We start from the raw sequence: 25415 nt of genomic DNA, 5'->3' as shown, positions 1-25415 counted from the left end.
CTACCTTTTTCTAGCCGGTGCCTGGCGTGTATGTTTATTTGAATGCAGTAAAGCAATTCGGTAACACTTTATTTTAATGTGTCGCTGTTACAGTGTACCTACCTAATTAGGTACAGTGGTACAACCTGTGTAACAACATGTACTATCAGGTACTATCATTGTACTTGCATAATGTATTTGTGGGTACCTACATATAGTTGTTACATTGTAATACTGAGTGCTTTTACAAAACTTTGCCAATTTGCCTAAATTTGGCCCACAGTTGCAAGGGTGGTTTTTCCGCTCACAGACGCTAGGGGGAAGCGAGACGGCCACCATTCAACCCGAAAAAAGTCATATAACCATTCCAATGACTCTGAAGCTGTTAAATAGTGCATAGTGCACCTGCATAGTGTGCCTTTAATGAGTAAGAATGAAAGTTCTGCTGTATTTATTGCCAACAAAATTCCGCAATATCTCCCGCGAGTCACGTCAGGCAGACTGTAGCCTGTCTGTCCGGGATGAGCTGCCCTCTGTTATAGCTCCTCCCGGCTAGCCTCTGAAGATCACGTTTACGTAGAAAGCCAGACCAAGTCAGACTCAGTCCATCTCAAACAAGCCTATTGTCTCTGCGAGCAATGAGCAATGATGCACGTTAATTTACCCCTTGCATCCCGGGGGAACCAACCAAATCGGCGTATCTGATGTGTATGCGGGCCAGAGGTGAGAGGTGAACTGATGACGACAGCGCTGCAACGTTGGAGGCAGGGCTTGAAAACGAAATTATTTTTCAAACGTTCCGTTCCGAACGGTTCAGGTAGGCCTATGTTTAACGTTTTCGTTCTTGCATGCGTTCCGCCACCAACATATCGGTCCTGAACCGGTTCGGAACGCAACATATCGTTCTTTCTTAAAGTTCCGGCAGTGTTTGGCGGGCCTATCAAGTCTATTTTTGTGACTTTACCTTAGAATAGACGTAGGCTACTCATTATTTCCCCTTGATTTAGCCTATACAGTAGCTATGGCCAAAAATAATAAATCACAGGCGGCATCCAAAAACATTCAGATGGGCTATCCATCCCATAGCCTACAGACTTACTGTAGGCCTAACCTATGCCTATAAATAATTTCTTATCAAAAATATTTCTGGATACGTGCTAAACTCCTTACCTGGTTGTAGCCTAAGTTTTATCCATATGGAGATCTTCAAAGGCTTGCGCTATAATTCCAACCCTGTTTATAAACAAACCTGTCTGTTGCTGACAAGGCCTATCTCAAATTTCCCGTTTAACTCTTCTACATAGAATAGGCTATAATTGCGCAAACAATTCAAATCCCGACTTTAAAACGACAAGGCGTGGACAGGCAAAATAGGCTATTACGCATAGGCTACAAACAATTTCCAAATCAGTTTCAGTAGCCTACGCTACGAGCTGGCCTAAGATCCGAAGTGGCAGACGGATAGGTTACATTACAACAGCAAGACAAAATATACATTTGGACCAAAGGTCCATTTATTCGTTTTTTTTTTTTCAAACTGCAGAAATCAAATTATTAGGCTGTTATATAGAGAACGAAAAAAAAACGTTATTAACCGGTTTTGTGGATTTCAGAATAACGTTTCTGTTCCGGAACAGTTGAAGACCATTTTGTTTTCGTTTCCGTTTCCGCTCCTCGTAAAATTCCGTTCGTTTTTTGGTTTTCGTTTTCGTTCCTTGAACCGGTTCGGAGCCCTGGTTGGAGGTCAGTAAATATTGGTCATAGTGTTACCCAATTGCGTCGAAGTCCGGAATCATTCAGACTAAACGTGGTCTAGTGGTCTAAACAGTGAGATTTTCAAATGAATGCTTGGTGCCGCCCCTCGAGTTGGGCCATTACATTGTTCGTGGCCAGACTCTTAATCTTTCTAGATTACCAGGGTCTGGATTTTCCAGGCTAGGTTTTTGGTGATTCGGAAATCAAATCTGTTGCCAAATTCGAATGCGTGCACAGATTTGTCTGCGTTCACCCGGACCCTGGCTATCTCAGTACTGATCCTGGCTATCTCAGCACTGTAAGATGGAAAAAACCCCCCATAAAATCCAGATTCACCCAAGTGTCTGGCCAGGGAGGCAAACGGCATCTTATCAGTCTCTGATCTTTGGTCTTCAACACCTGGGCAGCCGGATGGTTTTAGGTCTCCGCCTTGTAAACACCCCCTCATCAATATCATTAGCATATGTTTTAATGAAATCAATGGCCTAAAAGCTGTAGCCTATGTAAAAATATATATTGAAAACATTGTATAGGCCTAGCCTATGCCATCTGATGTTAACTAGCCTATATGCGTCAGTTCGAATAGCTTAACTAATTATGTTTTTTCCAGCAAAGCTTTCTGGAAAGAGATGGTATGCATCCATGTCCATTGTCCTCTGCTCGCTTTCATTCCTTTTGCTTGCAGTAATGTGAATAATCAACATTTAGTATGTTGAGGCCTACTTTGTAGGGAAAAAATGGGTAGGTCTAGCTTACTAAGGAAAGACCTCTAGGCCTACAGCATAATCATGTACGTTATGGTAGAGTAGGCTACTGTACGTTTCCAATATGACCCAGGGTAATATGCTGATTTAGTCTACAAAACAGAGGACTAAATTAAGCTTGATATGTCATGTAGGCTTAACGTTTCTTTTAGGATAGGCTATGTTTTTGCTGAAAAAGTAGCCTTAGTTCGCCGGTTATTCATTCATTCTGCATATCTTTGCTATCGTTTTCTTTCAATAATGTCCAATGCCTTAAACATTGTCCTTTATTGTTTGCTTTAGGCCTACCTTTATATTTTAGCCTACATTATTCAACTCACGTATTGTCATCTGATCTTGGGCACTGCCAGTCAAAAAAGCAAACAGGTGCGCGCTCTGCACCTCTTTACGCAACTCCGACGCAACACTAAATATGAAGATGCCCTGCTTTCAGAAGATACAGTAACTTCCATCCCTTGGTTGTGTAGGCTATATATGATATAAAAAATATCTATAGCCTACATTGTATAGCTTACATTCAAATATTACCTTTCTGTAACGAAGCTGGGAATAGGCCTATGAGCGCAAATTAGGATGTGGAGGCTAAACGCTTAAATTATCACGCTTATAATTTAGTCCTCTGTATAGCCTATACATGCTATGCATTTGGTTGGAGGATAAAATATCTCCATCTTGGGAGATTCACCTATTCACTCTTTTCTCTGCCCACACTTTTTGTGGACATTTGATATATTTATGATTTATGGCATGCAGGGGCGTAGCCAGGATTATTTTATAGGGGTGGCCAGCTGGGTCCAGACTTTTTATTGGGGTGGCACTTGGGAATCAAAACTACTATTTGAAAACTACTCAAAAAGTTTTGAAGGTTAGGATAGCCTATTTTAATAATGGCAATAAACTGTGCAAAGCCAACACTGATACATAGGTCAGTTTGTTGGCCACTCCAACATATTTTCCATAAATAGGTCAATGGCAATAAAAAATATTATGATAATGCACCTTACTTAATCAGTTTTATTCAAATGATGTTAACTCAAAGAACAATAATAAATACTACAAATATTGTATGTATATATTTGATCTCATACTGATGGCCAAACTATATTTCTTTCTGATATCCACTCCAAGTACTTGGCTGTAAGTAACATGGCTCTGAATTAAGACATTAACCCTTAGAACCCTAGACTGTTTTAAGGGCTTTTTCACTACCTTAGAAACATTTATCCTGGTCAATGTAAGTGCCATACACACATGCTATATATTGTTTTTTAACAGAGTCTAGGCTACCCAGATCTGCCACTATTTCATGTATTAATACTTGCATTGATTTCATTTTGATTTTTAAATAATAAAAATACAAATAGTGTATTATAAAAAATCCTATATTTTGACATGTATCTCACCACTGCAAGCTGGCACATGTGTGCATAGGGCAGACTGTTCTGAATCTGGCAATATCATTGCCATGGTGGAGGGATTCTCTGGGGCTGAGCAAATGTGAAAAATATGTGGTGTGTGCCTTATGGAAATAAATGCCATTTTTTTTTTATTTAGCCCTATGGCTACTCTATTTTTGGCCATTCTCACTACCTTTAGTTATAAGCAGTTATCATGGTCATTGTAAGTGCCATTGACACAGTAATGAAAAATGCCCTTTCTGCGCTCCATATCTGTGACACGAACTAATCTGACCTGACTGAACCCGAGTTTGCATGTTCTGTGTGTACACTCATGATGATTCTAAAACAACTTTTTACTGCATTGTCATGAACAAAGTGAAGGCAAAAAGGTGTTTCTTTGTCAAATAAATTGGGATGCAATGTGAGTCTCGAATTGGATGCCATGCAGGAATTTGCTAGGATCTCAAAACCGGATTATGAACATGCTTACACATACACATATCTGACTTTCTCCAACTTTTGCACATCTCCATAGAACTTTTTATTTATTATTTTGATTTCTCCTCCATCTACCCATGTCCTTGATTGCCTAGCCTTTCTGCCCCCCCCCCCCAACCCCCACCCCCAACACACACACTTACATCATCACTGTCATCACCTCACATACATACAGCACACTGCTTGCTACAGTAAGCCTCCTCTACATACTTGCTGCACACTGCCCCCCCCCTACATACACAGCACATTGTCTTCAGGATCTTCTCCAACACACATCCTCTACATACTTACAGCACACTGCCCCCACCTACACACTACACACACACACACACAGTCACTGCTCCACTCCCCTCCCGCCCACACACACATCTTCACTGTCATCACTCACATACATCATACATACAGTACTCTGCTTGCAATAGTAAGTCCCTGCCCCCCCCCCCCCCCCTACATACACAGCACATTATTTCATCAGGAAGCTTCTCCAACACACATCCCCAACATACTTACAGCACACTGCCCACACACACACTACACACACACACACACAGTCACTGCTCCACTCCCCTCCCGCCCACACACACATCTTCACTGTCATCACTCACATACATCATACATACAGTACTCTGCTTGCAATAGTAAGTCCCTGCCCCCCCCTACATACACAGCACATTATTTCATCAGGAAGCTTCTCCAACACACATCCTCAACATACTTACAGCACACTGCCCCCCCCCAACACAGCACATTGTCTCATGAGGAAGCTTCCCCAACACACATATTGCACACTGCCCTCTCCCCACATACACAGCACACTATCCCATCTCCCTTGTCATCCCCCCAACACACACACCAAGACCCCTGGCAGTTGGGTTAGCCCCTTGAGCCGTGGATCTGCCCAAGGTTTCTTCCTTGGTAAGGGAGTTTTTCCTTGCCCCTGTTGCTCTTGGGTGCTCCTTGTTGGTGCCCCCCACCCAATCCCAATCCTCCCCCACACAGCAGTAGACTCCTAGGCGGATCCGCCTTCAAGACGCCAAACCCGCGTGACTGTCGCATTCGTTTTGGTGCCGCACAGAGGATCAGCTCCGCCTCCAGGCGGCCCCGTAAATTCTACTGTCAAACAGCGGATCCTGAGTGGACCCATGTCGGATCCGCGGGCGCGGACGCGCATTTACTGTAACGGTTGAACATGACTGTACACCAAGAGCCAAGAAGAGTCATACTAGTGGATATTTTCTTTGCTGGGACACGGTTGCGCTGAACCCTCTCGAGTAAGTGATATTTATTAATATATTGCGACATTCACAATAGCTAAACATTGGCCTTTGTGGTTTTATAATCATCATGTTTATTAATTGTAATGACGTTGTTTGATATTAGGACTAACGTTAACGTTAGTGCAACCAGAGACGTTTGTCATTTTGTGCAACAGTTTGTGCAAAGTTAACGTTATTGTTAGCTGTGATGCTCATATGAGTCTGTAGCCTATCTGGTTTAAAATGGGATAGCAATTTCGGCAGAATATGTTATGGTAGTGTGATTTAAAAAACACACATTGTTATTTAACATTAGTCTGGTCTTGTCTGTTTTAATGTGTCGCTGTTGTCCGTATAGCTGCTAGCTAGCATGCTGCTAGGCGCAATTGCATAAGTTATTGCTAATGTCTATTAGTGCTATACATATATTGAAATCACGTTTGCGATGCAAACCTTGATTAAGGTGATATTGGCACTGGTATTTCAGTCAATGAAGTCAGTGAAGCACTCTGCTATGATAGCTACCTACAACTTTAGCATGTTGACTCACTGATAATGGTTTAGCCCTAGCCTCTAGCTAGCTGTGCATTAACGTTTGCATTTTGCCAAGTTTGGTCTCATACGTAACTTTAGTGTCTATCTGCCATCTTTGTAATGAAAGCCTCGGCATTTTAATCACTGTTTAAGTCGGTTCAGACAACTATTGGCATCGGTTTGTGATTTATTATGCTAACGTAACTTAACTGTATGGAACTTGGTCCCCATCTTCTATTTTGTTTGTTCTGCAGCGTCAACTTTTATCGGCTGGATTCTAGCATCTAACGTTACGATTGCCTCTGTTGGGTTTGCTTGATCAAGTAAGATACTTTCTGGGTTGTTAAAATGTAATGTGAACACATTCCCGTAGCATTCCAAAATAGACCAGAGATGCTTGTACTATATGTATATTTGGAAATTTTGGGATTGCAATAACCATAATGATATCGTTATGTAACAGCCATCGTTTCGGGGACTCTGATGACAGTGAAGAGCCAGAAAATGGTGGCTGCATCTCTGAAGTACCTTCCAACTCGCCTGGTATATCAGTTGAAGCCTCAAGCCCAAGCCAATTGCACTGGCAAAGTAAGTAATAATCTCTTAACATTGAAATAACTAAATAATAATATTAATATTAGAGATATGGTTAACATTCTTAGTGCTAAAGACATTCCCCTCTCTTTGTATCTATTCCTCCAGCTCCACCATCTCGCCGAGTGCCAGGCAGCCGAGTCACTACCCCTCAACCTGGAGAAAACTGTTAAGGTAAAGACTGATCTCTGAAATAATATTGAATACAGTGGCCCCATCTATATTAACACAGCAGTAGTCACTCCATTACTTTCAAAATCTCAGCCAAATATTTTGTCAGTTAAAACATCTGCATTCATGCAATATTGCCTGAAAAGTTAATTCATTATTATCAGATTGTATTGAAACACATTGATTTCAATGTCAATCCATTCATGGAGTTGATATAGATAGTGCATACCAAAATATTGAAACATACAAATTCATGTCCAGCATGACCAGAGATTTGTTTTTGTTTGCCATTGTTTGGCCCTGTAGCTCTCAGCCTACCATGGTTAACAGATCACAACCATTTCTCTCCCTTAGCACCTCACCATGGGGCAGGACCGCAACACTCTTCACCACCTCAACTCCCTGCACCTGCATTTAACATACGGAGAGTTACTCAAGGTAGGGACTGATCTCTGAAATATTAGTGAATAGAAAGGCCCCATGTGTATTATCAGTCATGGTTAACAGATTTAATACAATTTTACAATTTAATACTACCATTTAATAAAAAAATGTTCCCCCTCTCGCACACCGCCCACCTCACTATGGGCCAGGAACGGCAGTCCCTCCTCAACTCCCTCCACCCCCACACCAGCCCTCAACGTGCAGCGAACAGAGGAGCTTTGTAAGTCATGTTTCTTTTTAAATTTAATCTCCTTAATACCTATCTCATATATTGTATTGTGTAAGCATACTTGGCTTTGGATGCTACATACCATAAACATAAACATATCTGTCTGTTTGATTACAGGTGCTGTGAGGAAAAACATGGTGACACGGTCTGCCACGGACACTGAGGTCACCAAACACGCAATCAGGTGTTTCAACCGGCGGTGGATCGGGCAACGAGGAGATGTGTTCCACCTCCATCCACACAAATGGAGTAATAGGAGAAATAAGCATTAAACAATCTTTTTATTGAACCTCTTGTCATTCACCAGTTATTCATTTTCTGATATTTTAGCTGTGCATAGCGCAGTATTTCATTGAAGTTGTAGCCTATTAGATAAAATATTTCATGTCTGCACTGACCTAGGCCTATAAAGCACTAAATTAGGTTTTGACCACAAAATGAATGTAAAGTAGCCTAGGCAATGTAGGCTACTTAACAAAAACAGAATAGCTTATAACCTGTAACTTTCCATAAATGTCCATTTTATATTTCCATTGAGTAGTGATCACGTTTGTACAGTAAATTGATGTCTTGACTTAAACCTTTTCTGTTAGGTTTATTGACAGTATTGTTAAGTTAAAATACGAGGCAATGCAGATTAATCGTAGGCCTATATTGCTGTAGTAGCCTAGGCTAGGCCTAGTGATAGTTTTACTTTTATCCTATAGTTGCCTAGTTTTATCCTACAGCAAGAACAGAAGGAATTTTGAAAATGAGATAAACGGGTCCAAAACGGACCCGGGCCAGATGAGCCTTTGAGTCCGTTGCGGGTCCGCGGCGGATGTATGTATCAATTTCCGGATCCCAAACGGACCCGCCGCGGAGGTAAGGTTTTAATCGCGGATGCGGAGTGGATGCAGTGCGGAGCCACGGCGGGTCCGCGATCCGCCTTCGTAGCGGATCCGTTCCTGAGAGCATCTGGACTCCGATACGGGTCCGTTTCGCGGGTCCGTTCCGGAAGTCGTCATACCTCCGCGGCGGATCCGCCGCGGAGTCCTTTTGCTGTGTGGGCCCCCACCTTTTTTTATGCAGCCCTTGCCACTTAATCTACTAAACCCCCCCCATTAATGCACAAATAGGCTGACACCAGACATCATTTCACTGCATTTCTTACTTCCAGTAACTATATGCATGTGACAATAAACTTCCTTGTATCCTTGTATCCTTGCTTTGCCATAGAGAAACACATGATAGCGTTGGATTATGAACATGCTTTGCCACCACAACACACAAAAACGTGGGGTAAGTCGAGCTATGAAGTTATTATTTTGATGTAATTTCGTCTGTTTTATAACCCAGACGGATGCACTTGGTATCAAACGATAGCTCTGTGTCTCCTCTTTCACTTGACATGCGTGCCATATCTATCCGATCATGGGTTCGTGAGTAGGGCCTAATTCAAACGAGAGTAATGGGTGTGCAGCGTTGGTTTTTTGTACATTATTTTATTTTGCAGTCAAGTCAAGTCAAGTCAAGTCAAGTTTATTTATATAGCACATTTCATACACAGAGGTCATTCAATGTGCTTTCAGTCACGTTGTCTGATTTTATAGACCAGAAGGAACGATACTGGTAACAACGATACCGGTACCAATAGATAGCCCTGTGTCTCCTCTTTCTTCTGATATGCTTGCCATATCTATGCGATCACGGGTTCGCGAGTAATTCAAACGAGAGTAATGGGTGCGCAGTTGAACTGTAAATATGAATCAATTATATTTAATTACATGATATTTATTTTTATTTTCATACTTGATCGCACAGGCAAGTGTTTAGTCTCGTTGGAAAGCCCCACTTCGGCTCTGTCACGCAATTAAGGTTTCAACTTGACGAACTAGTAAAAAAATATCAACCCAGCTTCCATTCAGTTTGGAGGGAAATTTCAAGGTAAGACGTCAATCGTTTGTAATGATTACAATTACATTGTACTAGCCTATATTTCATCATATTTCCATTTTCTCCCCCATCATTTTGCAAAATTGTAAGATTAGTATCGTTAGGTTTGTTAATACTGTCGTTAGGTTTGTTAGCCTCTAGTATTCATTATATACTATTCGTTGTTTGGTGTATCAGCTAAAGTTAGGAAACGTTAACTGTTAGCCTATTAATGCTTGCTTGCAAATAACCTAACGTTACCCTACAACACACATAGTTAGTAATGTTGAGGTTGTTGAATAGCATGATCTATATAGGCTAATCTATAGATTGTATACATATCCTAATAAAGTGCCATTATAGGCGGTAGGTTAAGGTGTTGTAATAGTAACTTTGTTAGCAATACCCATGGTAAGGCTATTAGATAGCTTTTTTTTTTAGCATGCTTGTCCAAAACAGGCATGTGCAATCGAATGTAATCCGCAGATGAATGCGCATAATAATAACCTTAGTCAAGAAGTGCTTTTGTATTTAAGATAGCTTTATGCAATCTGTTAATGCAATGAGTTAATACAACTACATGTAATTAATAATGTTTTGTGAATACAGTAATAACGTTTTCCTGATGTCCCAATTCAACTTAATTAATAGCAGCTGTTAATTGGGACCCCCCCCCCCCCCCCTCCCCCATTCTCTCCAATAAATGATGATAAGTACATTAAAGATGAGAGTGAGTGTTAGGTGTGTTAATGCTTAATGTGAATTAATTTAAGATGCATGCAAGAACGAGCAAACGACTCTCAAAATTTAGAGAGAGGAGTTCGACCTGGGCGGAGGCCACGAGGAGAAATCGCAACGTCTCCCATGTGGTCAACGATGCGCATATCATGGTAAGATGCAGCTGTCCAGTTGATCTTTGAATGTACAATAGATTTGAGTGCACAGTTTGAAAAAGAGGAAGCATCTTCCCTGCAGCTGTCACCCACTGAATACTAACTCTGCAAGAACACTGAACACTAACTCTAACCAAGCTACTAACTCCCCACCACCACCACCCTACTGAATACTAACTCTGCAAGAACACTGAACACTAACTCTAACCAAGCTACTAACTCCCCACCACCACCACCCTACTGAATACTAACTCTGCAAGAACACTGAACACTAACTCTAACCAAGCTACTAACACCCCTCCACCACCACCCTACTGAACACTAACTCTGCAAGAACACTGAACACTAACTCTAACCAAGCTACTAACACCCCTCCACCACCACCCTACTGAACACTAACTCTAACCAAGCTACTAACTCCCCACCACCACCACCCTACTGAATACTAACTCCCCACCACCACCACCACCGACGTATCCTTGCCTGTTGAGCTGCACCTTGACCATGGACCTCTTGACAGGGACAACAAGGAGGTGGCACTACCCTATCCTACTCATAGCATCCTGTTTATATTACAAAATGTACACACTGTAACTACACTTATACATATCAGTACCAATATTCCTACTGCTCTTATAATGTTAATGCCATCACACTGTAGACTATACTCCATAGTCAACTGTACCTATCTATACTGTTATTACTGCATAGACACTTATGTTACTACTGCTATAATATTACTGTTAATATACTGCACATACCAATGCCCCCCCCCCCCCCCCCCCCCCCACACACACACACACACAACACCCTCGCCTGTTGAACCGCATTCTATTTATATTACAAATGTACATACTGCACATACACTCATACATACCAATATTCTACTTCTTATGTTAATGCCATCATACTGTAGACCAGTGGTTCTTAAACTGTTATACCTGTTCATACTGTACATATCTGTCTATATTCTTACTGCATATCTATATTTATTCTGCTCTTATCTAATTCCCTAATCTAATCCTCACACACATTTTATGAGCATAAAGCACACCAGGAGCACACACACATGATGGGTTGTTGGCAGCCATTGGGGCTATGTGCCTTGCTCAAAGGCATCTCAGCTGTGGTGCAGTGAAAGTGCTTTTCAGTCAGTTCCCCCACATTTTTTACACCAGGAATTGACTGAACCCCCACCCTCTAATTTCAATGGTTTACCTATCTGGGTGGTTCTAAAAATGGCAAGCCCTGTAAAAAGTTATATTAATATAAAGAGAATGAACCATATTGTGGTGTGGTGGTGAATTAGCCATTGTACTATATTATGATGTGGTTTATGATTATGGCCACGTAAAGCAAACACTTTGACCTGCATTCAACATGGTTTACAGCTAAGTTGCAGAGCAGGAAGAAAACCATGCTGGTTATTCCTTTCACACAGACACTCTCATAACAACTGTCATGTTTTCAACTTGCTGAAAATCACACATTGCTTCTGACCGTCCTAATCATTTGTTATTGTGCTTTATGAAACAACTGTTTGTCTTGCAACTCCTTCAGGTGGAAAAACTGAAGGCCCTAGGGATGAGACCCCTACTTCTCACCGGGGCCTATTCGAATACTAGCCAGGTCTGGGGGACAGAATGCGTGTTCCCCTATGACCTCCCAGACCTGGCTAAGAACATCATTAAACAGATTCAGTTTCTGTATAGAAACCTGTTAGAGGGTATGTTTTTTTTTTTATCTTGTCACTTGTCCAACATAATTTATCAGCACACCCTAGCTTTACATATTGTTTTTTTCTTGGGGACCAATCAAGTATCTATCTATCTATCTATCTATCTATCTATCTATCTATCTTCTTTAAAATATGAAAGGATGGACTCCACCAGGAGAGGAACCAGCAAAAAAAAACGAAAAAAAAACAGACAGACGTAAGAAAATGTATTTTGTTTTTAATGTATACATTTTGTGTAATAATTAACTGTTAATTAGGTGCTTAAATACATTCTGTGTATTTTAACACAAGAAACAATGTTTAAGAGATACTGTGGCAAACAAACCTTGACTTAACATCATTGTAATTTATTTCAATAAGAGATGGGAGAGAGAGGGGCTGTGGCAGGTGAGGAGGCAGCCGTGTAGGCAGAGGAGGAGAGTGCAGTGGAGGCAGATGAGGAGAGTGCAGAGGAGGAGAGTGCAGAGGAGGCAGAGGAGGAGAGTGCAGAGGAGGAGAGTGCAGAGGAGGAGAGTGCAGAGGAGGAGAGTGCAGAGGAGGAGAGTGCAGTGGAGGCAGATGAGGAGAGTGCAGAGGAGGAGAGTGCAGAGGAGGCAGAGGAGGAGAGTGCAGAGGAGGAGAGTGCAGAGGAGGAGAGTGCAGTGGAGGCAGATGAGGAGAGTGCAGAGGAGGAGAGTGCAGAGGAGGCAGAGGAGGCAGAGGAGGAGAGTGCAGAGGAGGAGAGTGCAGAGGAGGAGAGTGCAGAGGAGGAGAGTGCAGTGGAGGCAGATGAGGAGAGTGCAGAGGAGGAGAGTGCAGAGGAGGCAGAGGAGGCAGAGGAGGAGAGTGCTGTGGAGGCAGAGGAGGAGAGTGCAGTGGAGGCAGATGAGGAGAGTGCAGAGGAGGAGAGTGCAGAGGAGGCAGAGGAGGCAGAGGAGGCAGAGGAGGAGAGTGCAGAGGAGGCAGAGGAGGCAGAGGAGGCAGAGGAGGAGAGTGCAGAGGAGGCAGAGGAGGAGAGTGCAGAGGAGGCAGAGGAGGCAGAGGAGGCAGATGAGGAGAGTGCAGAGGAGGCAGAGGAGGCAGAGGAGGAGAGTGCAGAGGAGGCAGAGGAGGCAGAGGAGGCAGAGGAGGAGAGTGCAGAGGAGGCAGAGGAGGAGAGTGCAGAGGAGGAGAGTGCAGAGGAGGCAGAGGAGGAGAGTGCAGAGGAGGAGAGTGCAGAGGAGGCAGAGGAGGCAGAGGAGGCAGAGGAGGAGAGTGCAGAGGAGGCAGAGGAGGCAGAGGAGGCAGGAGGAGAGTGCAGAGGAGGCAGAGGAGGCAGAGGAGGCAGAGGAGGAGAGTGCAGAGGAGGCAGAGGAGGCAGAGGAGGCAGAGGAGGCGAGTGCAGAGGAGGCAGAGGAGGAGAGTGCAGAGGAGGCAGTGGAGGAGAGTGCTGTGGAGGCAGAGGAGGAGAGTGCAGAGGAGGAGAGTGCAGAGGAGGCAGAGGAGGAGAGTGCAGAGGAGGCAGAGGAGGAGAGTGCAGAGGAGGAGAGTGCAGAGGAGGCAGAGGAGGAGAGTGCAGAGGAGGCAGAGGAGGAGAGTGCAGAGGAGGCAGAGGAGGAGAGTGCAGAGGAGGCAGAGGAGGAGAGTGCAGAGGAGGCAGAGGAGGAGAGTGCTGTGGAGGCAGAGGAGGCAGAGGAGGAGAGTGCAGAGGAGGCAGAGGAGGCAGAGGAGGAGAGTGCAGAGGAGGCAGAGGAGGAGAGTGCTGTGGAGGCAGAGGAGGCAGAGGAGGAGAGTGCAGAGGAGGCAGAGGAGGAGAGTGCAGAGGAGGCAGAGGAGGAGAGTGCAGAGGAGGCAGTGGAGGAGAGTGCTGTGGAGGCAGAGGAGGAGAGTGCAGAGGAGGCAGAGGAGGAGAGTGCAGAGGAGGCAGAGGAGGAGAGTGCAGAGGAGGCAGAGGAGGAGAGTGCTGTGGAGGCAGAGGAGGCAGAGGAGGAGAGTGCAGAGGAGGCAGTGGAGGAGAGTGCTGTGGAGGCAGAGGAGGAGAGTGCAGAGGAGGCAGAGGAGGAGAGTGCAGAGGAGGCAGAGGAGGAGAGTGCAGAGGAGGCAGAGGAGGAGAGTGCAGAGGAGGCAGAGGAGGCGGAGGAGGCAGAGGAGGAGAGTGCAGAGGAGGAGAGTGCAGAGGAGGCAGAGGAGGAGAGTGCAGAGGAGGCAGAGGAGGAGAGTGCAGAGGAGGAGAGTGCAGAGGAGGCAGAGGAGGAGAGTGCAGAGGAGGCAGAGGAGGAGAGTGCAGAGGAGGCGGAGGAGGCAGAGGAGGAGAGTGCAGAGGAGGCAGTGGAGGAGAGTGCTGTGGAGGCAGAGGAGGAGAGTGCAGAGGAGGCAGAGGAGGAGAGTGCAGAGGAGGAGAGTGCAGAGGAGGAGAGTGCAGAGGAGGCAGAGGAGGAGAGTGCAGAGGAGGCAGAGGAGGCAGAGGAGGAGAGTGCAGAGGAGGCAGAGGAGGAGAGTGCAGAGGAGGCAGTGGAGGAGAGTGCTGTGGAGGCAGAGGAGGCAGAGGAGGAGAGTGCAGAGGAGGAGAGTGCAGAGGAGGCAGAGGAGGAGAGTGCAGAGGAGGCAGAGGAGGAGAGTGCAGAGGAGGCAGAGGAGGCAGAGGAGGAGAGTGCAGAGGAGGCAGAGGAGGCAGAGGAGGAGAGTGCAGAGGAGGCAGAGGAGGAGAGTGCAGAGGAGGAGAGTGCAGAGGAGGCAGAGGAGGAGAGTGCAGAGGAGGCAGAGGAGGAGAGTGCAGAGGAGGCAGAGGAGGAGAGTGCAGAGGAGGCAGAGGAGGAGAGTGCAGAGGAGGCAGAGGAGGAGAGTGCTGTGGAGGCAGAGGAGGAGAGTGCAGAGGAGGAGAGTGCTGTGGAGGCAGAGGAGGAGAGTGCAGAGGAGGCAGAGGAGGAGAGTGCAGAGGAGGCAGAGGAGGAGAGTGCTGTGGAGGCAGAGGAGGAGAGTGCAGAGGAGGCAGAGGAGGAGAGTGCAGAGGAGGCAGAGGAGGCAGAGGAGGAGAGTGCAGAGGAGGCAGAGGAGGAGAGTGCAGAGGAGGCAGAGGAGGAGAGTGCAGAGGAGGCGGAGGAGGCAGAGGAGGAGAGTGCAGAGGAGGCAGTGGAGGAGAGTGCTGTGGAGGCAGAGGAGGAGAGTGCAGAGGAGGCAGAGGAGGAGAGTGCAGAGGAGGAGAGTGCAGAGGAGGAGAGTGCAGAGGAGGCAGAGGAGGAGAGTGCAGAGGAGGCAGAGGAGGCAGAGGAGGAGAGTGCAGAGGAGGCAGAGGAGGAGAGTGCAGAGGAGGCAGTGGAGGAGAGTGCTGTGGAGGCAGAGGAGGCAGAGGAGGAGAGTGCAGAGGAGGAGAGTGCAGAGGAGGCAGAGGAGGAGAGTGCAGAGGAGGCAGAGGAGGAGAGTGCAGAGGAGGAGAGTGCAGAGGAGGCAGAGGAGGAGAGTGCAGAGGAGGCAGAGGAGGAGAGTGCAGAGGAGGCAGAGGAGGAGAGTGCAGAGGAGGCAGAGGAGGCAGAGGAGGAGAGTGCAGAGGAGGCAGAGGAGGCAGAGGAGGAGAGTGCAGAGGAGGCAGAGGAGGAGAGTGCAGAGGAGGAGAGTGCAGAGGAGGCAGAGGAGGAGAGTGCAGAGGAGGCAGAGGAGGAGAGTGCAGAGGAGGCAGAGGAGGAGAGTGCAGAGGAGGCAGAGGAGGAGAGTGCTGTGGAGGCAGAGGAGGAGAGTGCAGAGGAGGAGAGTGCTGTGGAGGCAGAGGAGGAGAGTGCAGAGGAGGCAGAGGAGGAGAGTGCAGAGGAGGCAGAGGAGGAGAGTGCTGTGGAGGCAGAGGAGGAGAGTGCAGAGGAGGCAGAGGAGGCAGAGGAGGAGAGTGCAGAGGAGGCAGAGGAGGAGAGTGCAGAGGAGGAGAGTGCAGAGGAGGCAGAGGAGGAGAGTGCAGAGGAGGAGAGTGCAGAGGAGGCAGAGGAGGAGAGTGCAGAGGAGGCAGAGGAGGAGAGTGCAGAGGAGGCAGAGGAGGAGAGTGCAGAGGAGGAGAGTGCTGTGGAGGCAGAGGAGGAGAGTGCTGTGGAGGAGAGTGCAGAGGAGGCAGAGGAGGAGAGTGCTGTGGAGGCAGAGGAGGAGAGTGCAGAGGAGGCAGAGGAGGAGAGTGCTGTGGAGGCAGAGGAGGAGAGTGCAGAGGAGGCAGAGGAGGAGAGTGCAGAGGAGGCAGAGGAGGCAGAGGAGGAGAGTGCAGAGGAGGCAGAGGAGGAGAGTGCAGAGGAGGAGAGTGCAGAGGAGGCAGAGGAGGAGAGTGCAGAGGAGGAGAGTGCTGTGGAGGCAGAGGAGGAGAGTGCTGTGGAGGCAGAGGAGGAGAGTGCTGTGTAGGCAGAGAGTGCCGTGTAGGCAGAGGAGGAGAGTGCTGTGTAGGCAGAGGAAGTAGCCATGGATGCAGGGGAGCCAGAGGAGTGTGAGGAGGTAGAGGAGAGAGAGGCAGCCGCAGTCTACCAATTAAGTATGGAGCTACTTTGAGCCTCATAAATGGTGTAAAACAGTGATTTATTTGCATGGCTAGGCCGATGCCCGAGGCACCACAACGAAACACTGTGTTGGTAGCATTGGCTAACTAGCGCCAGATTTCTGAGTGCAGGGGACAAGCCGAGGTGAGCTATGAGACATACGTTCACACTCGGTATCATGTTTCAACACACTTTAGGTCAAAATCACACCGGAATTATCCTTTAAGTTTATGGTCTACTGTATTCATCTAGCATTCATATGTGTTCTTGTAGTGTCATGCTGCTAATGCTTTTCAGTGCCAACAGTAATGTAACAGTAACTAGCCTACATTCAGCTGACCCGTATTTGTGTAACCTGGAACGCTTGGACATTCCCAGTAGCAAAAGATGAGAAATCATCTGCAAAGGTTATATCATAAAACCCGTAGCCCATTGACTCAGATGTGACATGATCAGGTAAGAGGTTTGGAACAAAAACGGCAATGCTGCTTTGTGATTGTTGGACTTTTATTTTGACAAGTTGTCGTCGTTCTGTCTTCCACATTCATGAAAGGTTTGGTAGGAATGTTGAGTCATGTCTCATGAAACAGTCATGAATGCTTTATGTGCAGTTTATGACAGCTGCTATGAATGTGTTATGAACTCACCTGTCAAGTAAGGTGTTACCAAGATTTCAAACCTTTTATTACAAAAACATTCATATTGAAATTGGGCTAGTTTGAGCTCCCTGAAAAAGTTAAAAATTAAGCATTTGTATTCGACATAATTGTATTTATGTGAGTGTGTATTCTTATAAAACAGCATGGAAAAAGCACAGGGGGTTTAATGCATTTTTTTAATTTAGTAAATAAAACAAAAATTATGAATCAATCAGAGTTAAATTACATTAAGGTAGAATTTCCCTGAGTGGTGACACACTGACTTCATTTCTGCTCTGAAAGGGAGAGAGAAAGAGAGATACAGAGAGAGAGAGAAGGAGAGATACAGAGAGAGGGAGAGAGAGGGGAAGAGAGAGAGGGAGAGAGATACAGAGAGAGGGAGAGAGAGGGGAAGAGAGAGAGGGAGAGAGATACAGAGAGAGGGAGAGAGATACAGAGAGAGGGAGAGAGGGGAAGAGAGATACAGAGAGAGGGAGAGAGAGGGGAAGAGAGAGAGGGAGAGAGATACAGAGAGTGGGAGAGAGAGGGGAAGAGAGAGAGGGAGAGAGATACAGAGAGAGAGAGAAGGAGAGATACAGAGAGAGGGAGAGAGATACAGTACAGAGAGTGGGAGAGAGAGGGGAAGAGAGAGAGGGAGAGATACAGAGAGAGAGAGAAGGAGAGATACAGAGAGAGGGAGAGAGGGGAAGAGAGATACAGAGAGTGGGAGAGAGAGGGAGAGAGAGAAGGAGAGATACAGAGAGAGGGAGAGAGGGGAAGAGAGAGGGAGAGAGAGGGAGAGAGATGCAGCCCTTGCCACTTAATCTACAGATCTGCAGAGCAAATTCAAATTAGCCAACAGGTTCGTTTGGGTTCACCCAGGCTAGGGGAGTAAAAAGGAAGTGAGAGATATAGAGTGAGACACACACACACACACACACACACACAGAGAGAGAGAGACAGCGAGCTGAGTGGAGTTGAGCTGCAACATGAACCTCTGTGAGTGCAGCTGAGTGAGACTGAGCTGAGCTGAGTGAGACTGAGTGAGTGCACAAACGAATAAGCTCCTGGAATATGATCTCCACAGTGGGCACCTCCCTCCTCCAGCAGTGGGAGTGAGGACAGCTAGAGAGAGCGGGGGGGGTGGTCAGGCTGACTGCATGGTCTACTGTACATGGATATGGATGTCTTGGAGACCGGCCGGTTGCTGGTGAACTGAGGACAGAGGTGAAGGGAGGGAATGAGAGGATGAAGAGAGAGATAGACGTAGAAAGGGAGAGAGACTGGGAGAAGAAAGGAAGAGAGACTGGGAGAAGAAAGGGAGAGAGACTGGGAGAAGAAAGGAAGAGAGACTGGGAGAAGAAAGGGAGAGAGACTGGGAGAAGAGAGCATCCACATTCCCACCTCCTTATGTGACCTTACAACTATCAATGTGTTTTTGTGTTTTGAAAGCCTGATTAAATGGTTCGTCTGTGAGGCATTTTAAGTCTTTGATTCAAAGACATTTTTGTCCAGCAAATACCTCCTTACGGTTCTCTATAGCTTCTCAATAACTGTGTACACGCTCAAACAAAACTCTGATGTCCAAGAATACACACGCAGGCCTAGTACCCTAGTGCTACAAATGGGGAAAAACATAGTGGATGAGCAGGATCAACATTTCCACAAACAAACAAACAAACAAACAAACAAAAAAAACACACTCTGTTCAGGTAATTTAAGAGATACATGGATACACATGTTGTATCTCTAGAAAAACAAGTTGTTTGGTTGAAGAGGTCTTTGTAAGGAAATCTGGACTAATATAACTAACTATACCAATGTGATCCACCTGAGCTTCGGAACACTCGAACACTAAATTTGTCCCTGGTCTCTTTTCTTTATCTCTGGCCTGGTGTAGTTCAGCTGGATTAGTTTGTTGTGGTTTAGGGTTTCAGGGTCACACTATGACGGAGGTAAGGAAGCCTATGGACTGATTAGACCAGGGTCGTCATTGAAGCCTACTGCGTAAGACATTCTGATTTAAAACACACTAGGCTACTGGTTGTGACCACATATGGTGGATCTTGACTCAGTCAGCAATCTGAGCTCAGCTGAAGTGCTGAACCTAAACCACTTCACAGATAATCACCTTGACATTTTTAGTCATCAAAAGCCCAGACCAAATTCATATGCAGGGTTGATGCTACTACTACCACTGTATCTGAATTCACAAACCACACATTCATTCTGTTAACTAATCATCTACAAACACACTTATCATCTGTTGTGCAGATATGATGATCATCAACATCTCAACCACATTCAAACTCAAAACTTAAGTTACAGTACAGCAGTGATTCATATCATACTCACAGCTATAGTTAGTTCAATTAGTCAACATATCCACTCATCTTACACTCACTATTCTGAGAACCAACATTGACATCCCACTCACAATGAAGCCCATCAACCACTCTCACTTTAATTCAAACTCTAAGCTAAGTCAGTCTTTCCTTTTCATACAGTGAGCTACAGCTAAACCGGCCACTCATTTCCATGCTGTGAACCAACCACTCATTTTCATACTGTTGGCTAAAGCTAAGTCAACCGTTCTTTTTCAGATGGTGATCTGAAGCTAAGTCAACCACTCATTTTCATACAATGAGCTAAAGCTAGGTCAACCACTCATTTTCATACGGTGAGCTAAAGCTAGGTCAACCACTCATTTTCACACGGTGAGCTAAAGTAACCCATAGCAGCTACATCAGGCACAGATCTGGGCCTAATCTGGACTGTAAACAGGCTAAATCGCTAGCTGGGCTAGCAGCTCAGAAAAGACATGATGGTATTTGGAGTATATGGGTGATTTCATCATTCCTATGAACAGTGATCATTTGCTAAAATACAGTGAAGTTGTAACAATACATGCAAACTTGCTGGTATACAGTGTAATACTGTGTAAACAACTGCAACACAGTAATGATACAGTCAATGCATATCTTACTACAGTCAAAAAACTTCAATGCACATCCCAATGCAATAGATAGAATCTTTGCATATGTCAACACATGCTGTGGGTATCATTCCTAAATACATATCATATTTTTATATAGTATTACTTAAAATATGTATAAATATGAAACTACTGTATGTTCATTCAAAAGAGGAAACTCCCTCCTCTAAGGTCTTTTAAGGATTGAGCCAAGAACACCACATTTTTACAGTACAGCATATGATCTTTTTATATTCTTATGGAAAGGAATTTTCCACAAAGACAGGCGCAATATCCTCCAGATGGTATCGCTTGGCTCGGAGAGTCCGCCCACAGAGACTTAACGGATCATCTGTTAAGATTCAAGTTCAATATGTAAAAATGGTTATCGAACAAAATACTGAACATCAGCTTAACCAAATCCAACCCCTAACCCTTTAACCTTAACCATAAATTGTAGTCAACAGTGTCAACAGATAGATAGATAGATCTAAGTATCTGTAGATAATCTGTGTGCGGACTATCCAAGTATCATGTGACCCACGTTATCAGAATGTTAAACTGGATTAAGCAAGGGTCTGGATGTTTAACTAGGTGACTAGGTAAAGACAGAAAGTTTAAGGAAGTCCTGTTTGGTGAAATCTTTGTGCTTGCGTGCAGCCGTACCAGGAATCCAAAGTTTTTAGAGATGCTTAAGGAAGACTATTCATATGCTACAGGAAATACTTAACACACAGAGACAAACAAAAACACACACACACACACACACACACACACACACACACACACAGTCATTCACTCATACATAACACTGACTCATTGACTCACTCATCCTTAATTAAGAACTGCTTTGTTGACCATTGATGATTTAGTACATTTTGACTGTGAGGTGCCTCTACAAAAGAATGTTCGTCTGTAGATACACCGGAACCTTGGGGTAGTTTGATTGCTTCTCAAAGGTGAGAGAAAGTGGACTGTGGTATCAAAATTACCATCAAAGGTTAAACAGACTGTGACACACTCGGATTTGATCACGGAATGATTCAGAAGGGCAGGGGATGGCTTTGGGTCCTTCTTGGTGTTCCATCCGGGGTTCCGGAACAGAAGGTGCAGGCAGGGAACTCCGGATGTGAGATGGTGGACAGCTGGATGAACTTGTGCACTTTCTCTCTCTCTCTCTCGCTCGCTCACTCGCTTGCTCGCACGCACACACACACACACACGTCCATGACAGCAGCTAATTAGGCAGGTGTGGCCCCTATGTGGCTTTGTCCTGGCAAATCTGTTTGGGTCTGAGCCAAACGGATGATGGGTCAGTCCCAGAGTCACTGTCATCACGCTTCATTTGTGTTTGCAGCACAGTGCTCTCTGCCGATAGATTTCCTCTGTAAAAGGTCTGCAAACACAGAAGAATAAACACACAAACACACATCATAAAAATCATCCTCCACTGCACCGTACCAGTCTGTGCCAAGCACTGTGTGTGTGCGCGCAGGCTTTGTATGTGTGTGTGTGTGTGCAGGCATGTGTGTGTATGTGAGTATAAGTGTGTGTGTTTGTGTGTGTGCACGGGACATTGGTGCACACATGACTGCACTATTTCATTCCATCATCTCTTGCCAACAACTGATAAAGGAATCAGAAATATATTCATTATACTGAGGAACCGGGCAGAGAAACAGAGGAATGAGGAAAGCGAGAGAGAGAGAGAGAGAGAGAGAGAGAGAGAGGGAGAGAGAGAGACAGAAAGAGGGAAAGAGAATGAGAGAAAGGGAGAAAGAATGAGAGAGAGAGGGAATAAAGAATGAGAGAGAGAGGGAATAAAGAATGGGAGGTGGAGTTATAGGAGAGGACAGAGAAAGATGGAGAGTCCTTGTTTATCCTTGACCATATCATCCACTTACGGATCGGATCGTTTATACTGTTTATCACTGTTCATCACAGCTCACATTGCTCTATCCACCAGCATAATACTGTATTTAAACCAAACCAGATGCCCACACGCCCGTGTGATATCAGAATCCCGTGTCCACACTACTACTTCAGACACCATGGTGGCACTGTGATGGCAGCGTGACTCATGCCAGGTCAGGAAAGCTACATCCATACCCACTCTTATGCCCAATGCGCTCACTCTAGTCATGTAATTAAGGGGAGAATTTCAGCTTCAGGGGTCAGATACAAAGAGAGAGAGAGAGACAGAAAGAGAGAAAGAGAGTGATAGAGAGAGAGAGAGGAGATGAAGACAATGCTAATGTGATTGAGAGTGAGCGAGTGAGAGTGAGAGAGAGAGAAACAGAGAGAGCATAAATAGGTAGAATCACCAAAACGGCCAATCAGGTAATGGATAATGTATTGTTCACCTGCCAGTGTCAGAAAATAAATCCGGAAAGAGTGATCAGCACTACAATAGCCTATATTACCCCACTTAGTATACTGCCACTTACCAGAAGAGAAACCTTCTACAGTATGTCTTTTATAAATGATTTTATTTCCTTTTATAAATGATTTTATTTTTGGCTTCTTCATGCAAATATAACTCAAAAGTTCCAGGTGTTGCATAGCAACATATTTACTTTCTGACTCAGGCCCTGTCAACAACAAGCTGAGTAAATATAAATACACATAATTATTATTATGAATCAGAAGCACAAAGCCTGATGCCAATGGCAGTAGTCATTCATTTCTTGCACTCTATCAGAAATATCAAACCTCAACTTTCTTCAGTATTCTGATGAGTTATTATAAGGAGAAATAATATCACTGTAGTAACAGATGGTGTGTAAACTAACAGTCAGAGAAACACGGACGAATTTGTGTCAAACCAATGTTGATATATTTACAAGACCTGCACATTTAACAAAAAGCTTCTTTAAAATGAAAAATAAAACAATTTGTGATTTTATATAGAATTTAAAATGTAAATTTCCAACATCCAATTTAAACCAACTTTACCATAGTTATGCCCACATCCACTTCATGTACACAGTCAAAAAAGCAAGCCAAGATAACAAACATTGCATCGCGATTTAACTGTGGGTTATGGCCAGACTGTCACGATAGCCTTTATTAGACATGCTTTTGGCTACCACTTGGATGAGGACGATAACTCAGGAGAAAGAAAAGACGGTCTAAAAAGGGCAACTTTTAAATCTACAGGAGCGCATCTTTGGCCAAGTGGGGCTGGCGTGGAAACACGTTGCACTATCAAGGGGAAAAAATACGACTTGGCCTCACTATGGACCCTATATTATGCACCATACCCCAGCAGTGGCCTGTCCCTGCGTAAGGGTCACGTTTGAGCACTCGAGTGGACCCTATATTATGCACCATACCCCAGCAGTGGCCTGTCCCTGCGTAAGGGTCACGTTTGAGCACTCGAGTGGACCCTATATTATGCACCATACCCCAGCAGTGGCCTGTCCCTGCGTAAGGGTCACGTTTGAGCACTCGAGTGGACCCTATATTATGCACCATACCCCAGCAGTGGCCTGTCCCTGCGTAAGGGTCACGTTTGAGCACTCGAGTGGACCCTATATTATGCACCATACCCCAGCAGTGGCCTGTCCCTGCGTAAGGGTCACGTTTGAGCACTCGAGTGGACCCTATATTATGCACCATACCCCAGCAGTGGCCTGTCCCTGCGTAAGGGTCACGTTTGAGCACTCGAGTGGACCCTATATTATGCACCATACCCCAGCAGTGGCCTGTCCCTGCGTAAGGGTCACGTTTGAGCATTCTAGTCCACGTGAGGTCCAGACCTAATTACCAGGACAATGTGTACATGTCATGTCTGAAAGCGGCTTGTGTGTGTGTGTGTGTGGAGGGGGCATAACATATGTGGAGAATAATATTAGCAGAGAGGTAAAAACTCAATAGTGTCAAAGTATGCTTTGCATGTGTGTGTGTGTGTGTGTGTGTGTGTGTGACAGGCAAAGAAAGACAGAAAGAGATCACATTTCTTTACCACATGAGGAGCATTATAAGAAAAAGCATAGGGCTTGCTAGTGGCGCTGAAGAGTGTGTGTGTGTGTGTGTGTGTGTGTGCGCTGATATATGGGGACAGTGATAGGTGGCAGAAAGATAAGAACCTTGTAAATTGTGTGTGAGCGTGTGTGTGCTTGTGTTGTGTTATTCGAGTAACAAGTGCAAGTTTAAGTGTTTTATTACAGGAGATGAATTGTTAATGTCGTGTGAATACGGCACAGACAAGGCCAGTGGAACATAGGTGCCTACTCCCACCTAACCAGATGCGGACAGAGTACACAGCTACATTACTTGAGTAAAAGTACAGATACCATTTGCTAAATTTTACTCAAGTACAAGTAAAAGTACAACAGTCAGTCTACTTAAGTAAAAGTACTGAAGTACTTGTTTTTAAAAGTACTTGAGTATCAAGAGTACAAAGTAGCCTACATTTTCTAAATATTGCATTACTGCCACATTGCTTACATTTACAGAAACGTCCTAAATGGAGTTATGATGGGCAGTATTTCTAATACATGTATTTAAAATACGTATTTCAAATAGAAAATACTTGAAACACTTGAAGCGAAAATTATCATTAACTTAACTTGAAATAGTCTGGCGAGGTGGGGCCACAGGTTGGCACATTCCCGGGATGGACCTGCTGCGTCTTCATCCATTGTTTCGTCCATGGTTTTGTCTCTTATCTAAATCTGACCATGGAGTTGACTTTGGCGGAAAGCTGAAGGTGATTGCTGATAGGCTGTCCCAATCAGTGGCGCCTGCACAATCCAATCACGTTTGAGAGGGAAACAACAAATTGAGGGTTTCCGAGATTTTTCTTTTTTCCTTTTTTTAGAAGAAGTAACGGGTACTCACGGTTATGGATAGAAATGTAGTGGAGTAAAGAGTACAATATTTGCCTCATAAATGTACTTGAGTAAAGGCATGAGTACTCCCCAAAAATGATACTCGAGTGAAGTACAGATCCCTCAAAATTGTACTCAAGTAAATGTACTCCGTTACTGTCCGGCTCTGCACCTAACGAGTTGTATCTGGGCATCCTCCTATCTATCTCTCTTTCTATCTATAACTTTCATTTGATTACATCAATTATATTATTTCAGCGATATCAGTTATGTAACTAAATATAACTGGATTATATTATTTCAGCGATATCAGTTATGTATATAACTGGATTATATTATTTC

The 25415-nt window shown here is 44.9% G+C and overlaps 1 protein-coding gene and 3 long non-coding RNA genes across 5 annotated transcripts in view; 3 read left to right on the top strand and 1 right to left on the bottom strand.

The window, feature by feature from the left end:
* Window positions 1–526: 526 nt before the first annotated feature.
* Window positions 527–24396, top strand: LOC121705255. Its single transcript, XR_006030744.1, has 3 exons — window positions 527–604; window positions 9428–9433; window positions 24386–24396. It is a non-coding gene; the product is annotated as an uncharacterized LOC121705255 (long non-coding RNA).
* On the top strand, window positions 5393–6948 carry LOC121705254. The gene is made up of 4 exons (XR_006030743.1): window positions 5393–5667; window positions 6441–6509; window positions 6650–6774; window positions 6889–6948. It is a non-coding gene; the product is annotated as an uncharacterized LOC121705254 (long non-coding RNA).
* On the top strand, window positions 9471–12151 carry LOC121705256. The gene is made up of 3 exons (XR_006030745.1): window positions 9471–9550; window positions 10312–10428; window positions 11992–12151. It is a non-coding gene; the product is annotated as an uncharacterized LOC121705256 (long non-coding RNA).
* Window positions 21072–25415, bottom strand: part of pemt (phosphatidylethanolamine N-methyltransferase) — a 200400-nt gene continuing 196056 nt past the window's right edge. For both annotated transcript variants that reach the window (XM_042086130.1, XM_042086133.1), the window contains exon 7: window positions 21072–21634. In XM_042086130.1, coding sequence (XP_041942064.1) covers window positions 21580–21634 — 55 coding nt within the window. In that variant the 3' untranslated portion in view covers window positions 21072–21579. The remainder of the gene's footprint in view (window positions 21635–25415) is intronic.

Source organism: Alosa sapidissima, chromosome 3, assembly GCF_018492685.1.
Source record: "Alosa sapidissima isolate fAloSap1 chromosome 3, fAloSap1.pri, whole genome shotgun sequence".
NCBI classification, from domain to species: Eukaryota; Metazoa; Chordata; class Actinopteri; order Clupeiformes; family Clupeidae; genus Alosa; species Alosa sapidissima.
Note: the sequence above shows the minus strand (reverse complement) of the source record. Positions and strands in the feature narration are given on the sequence as shown.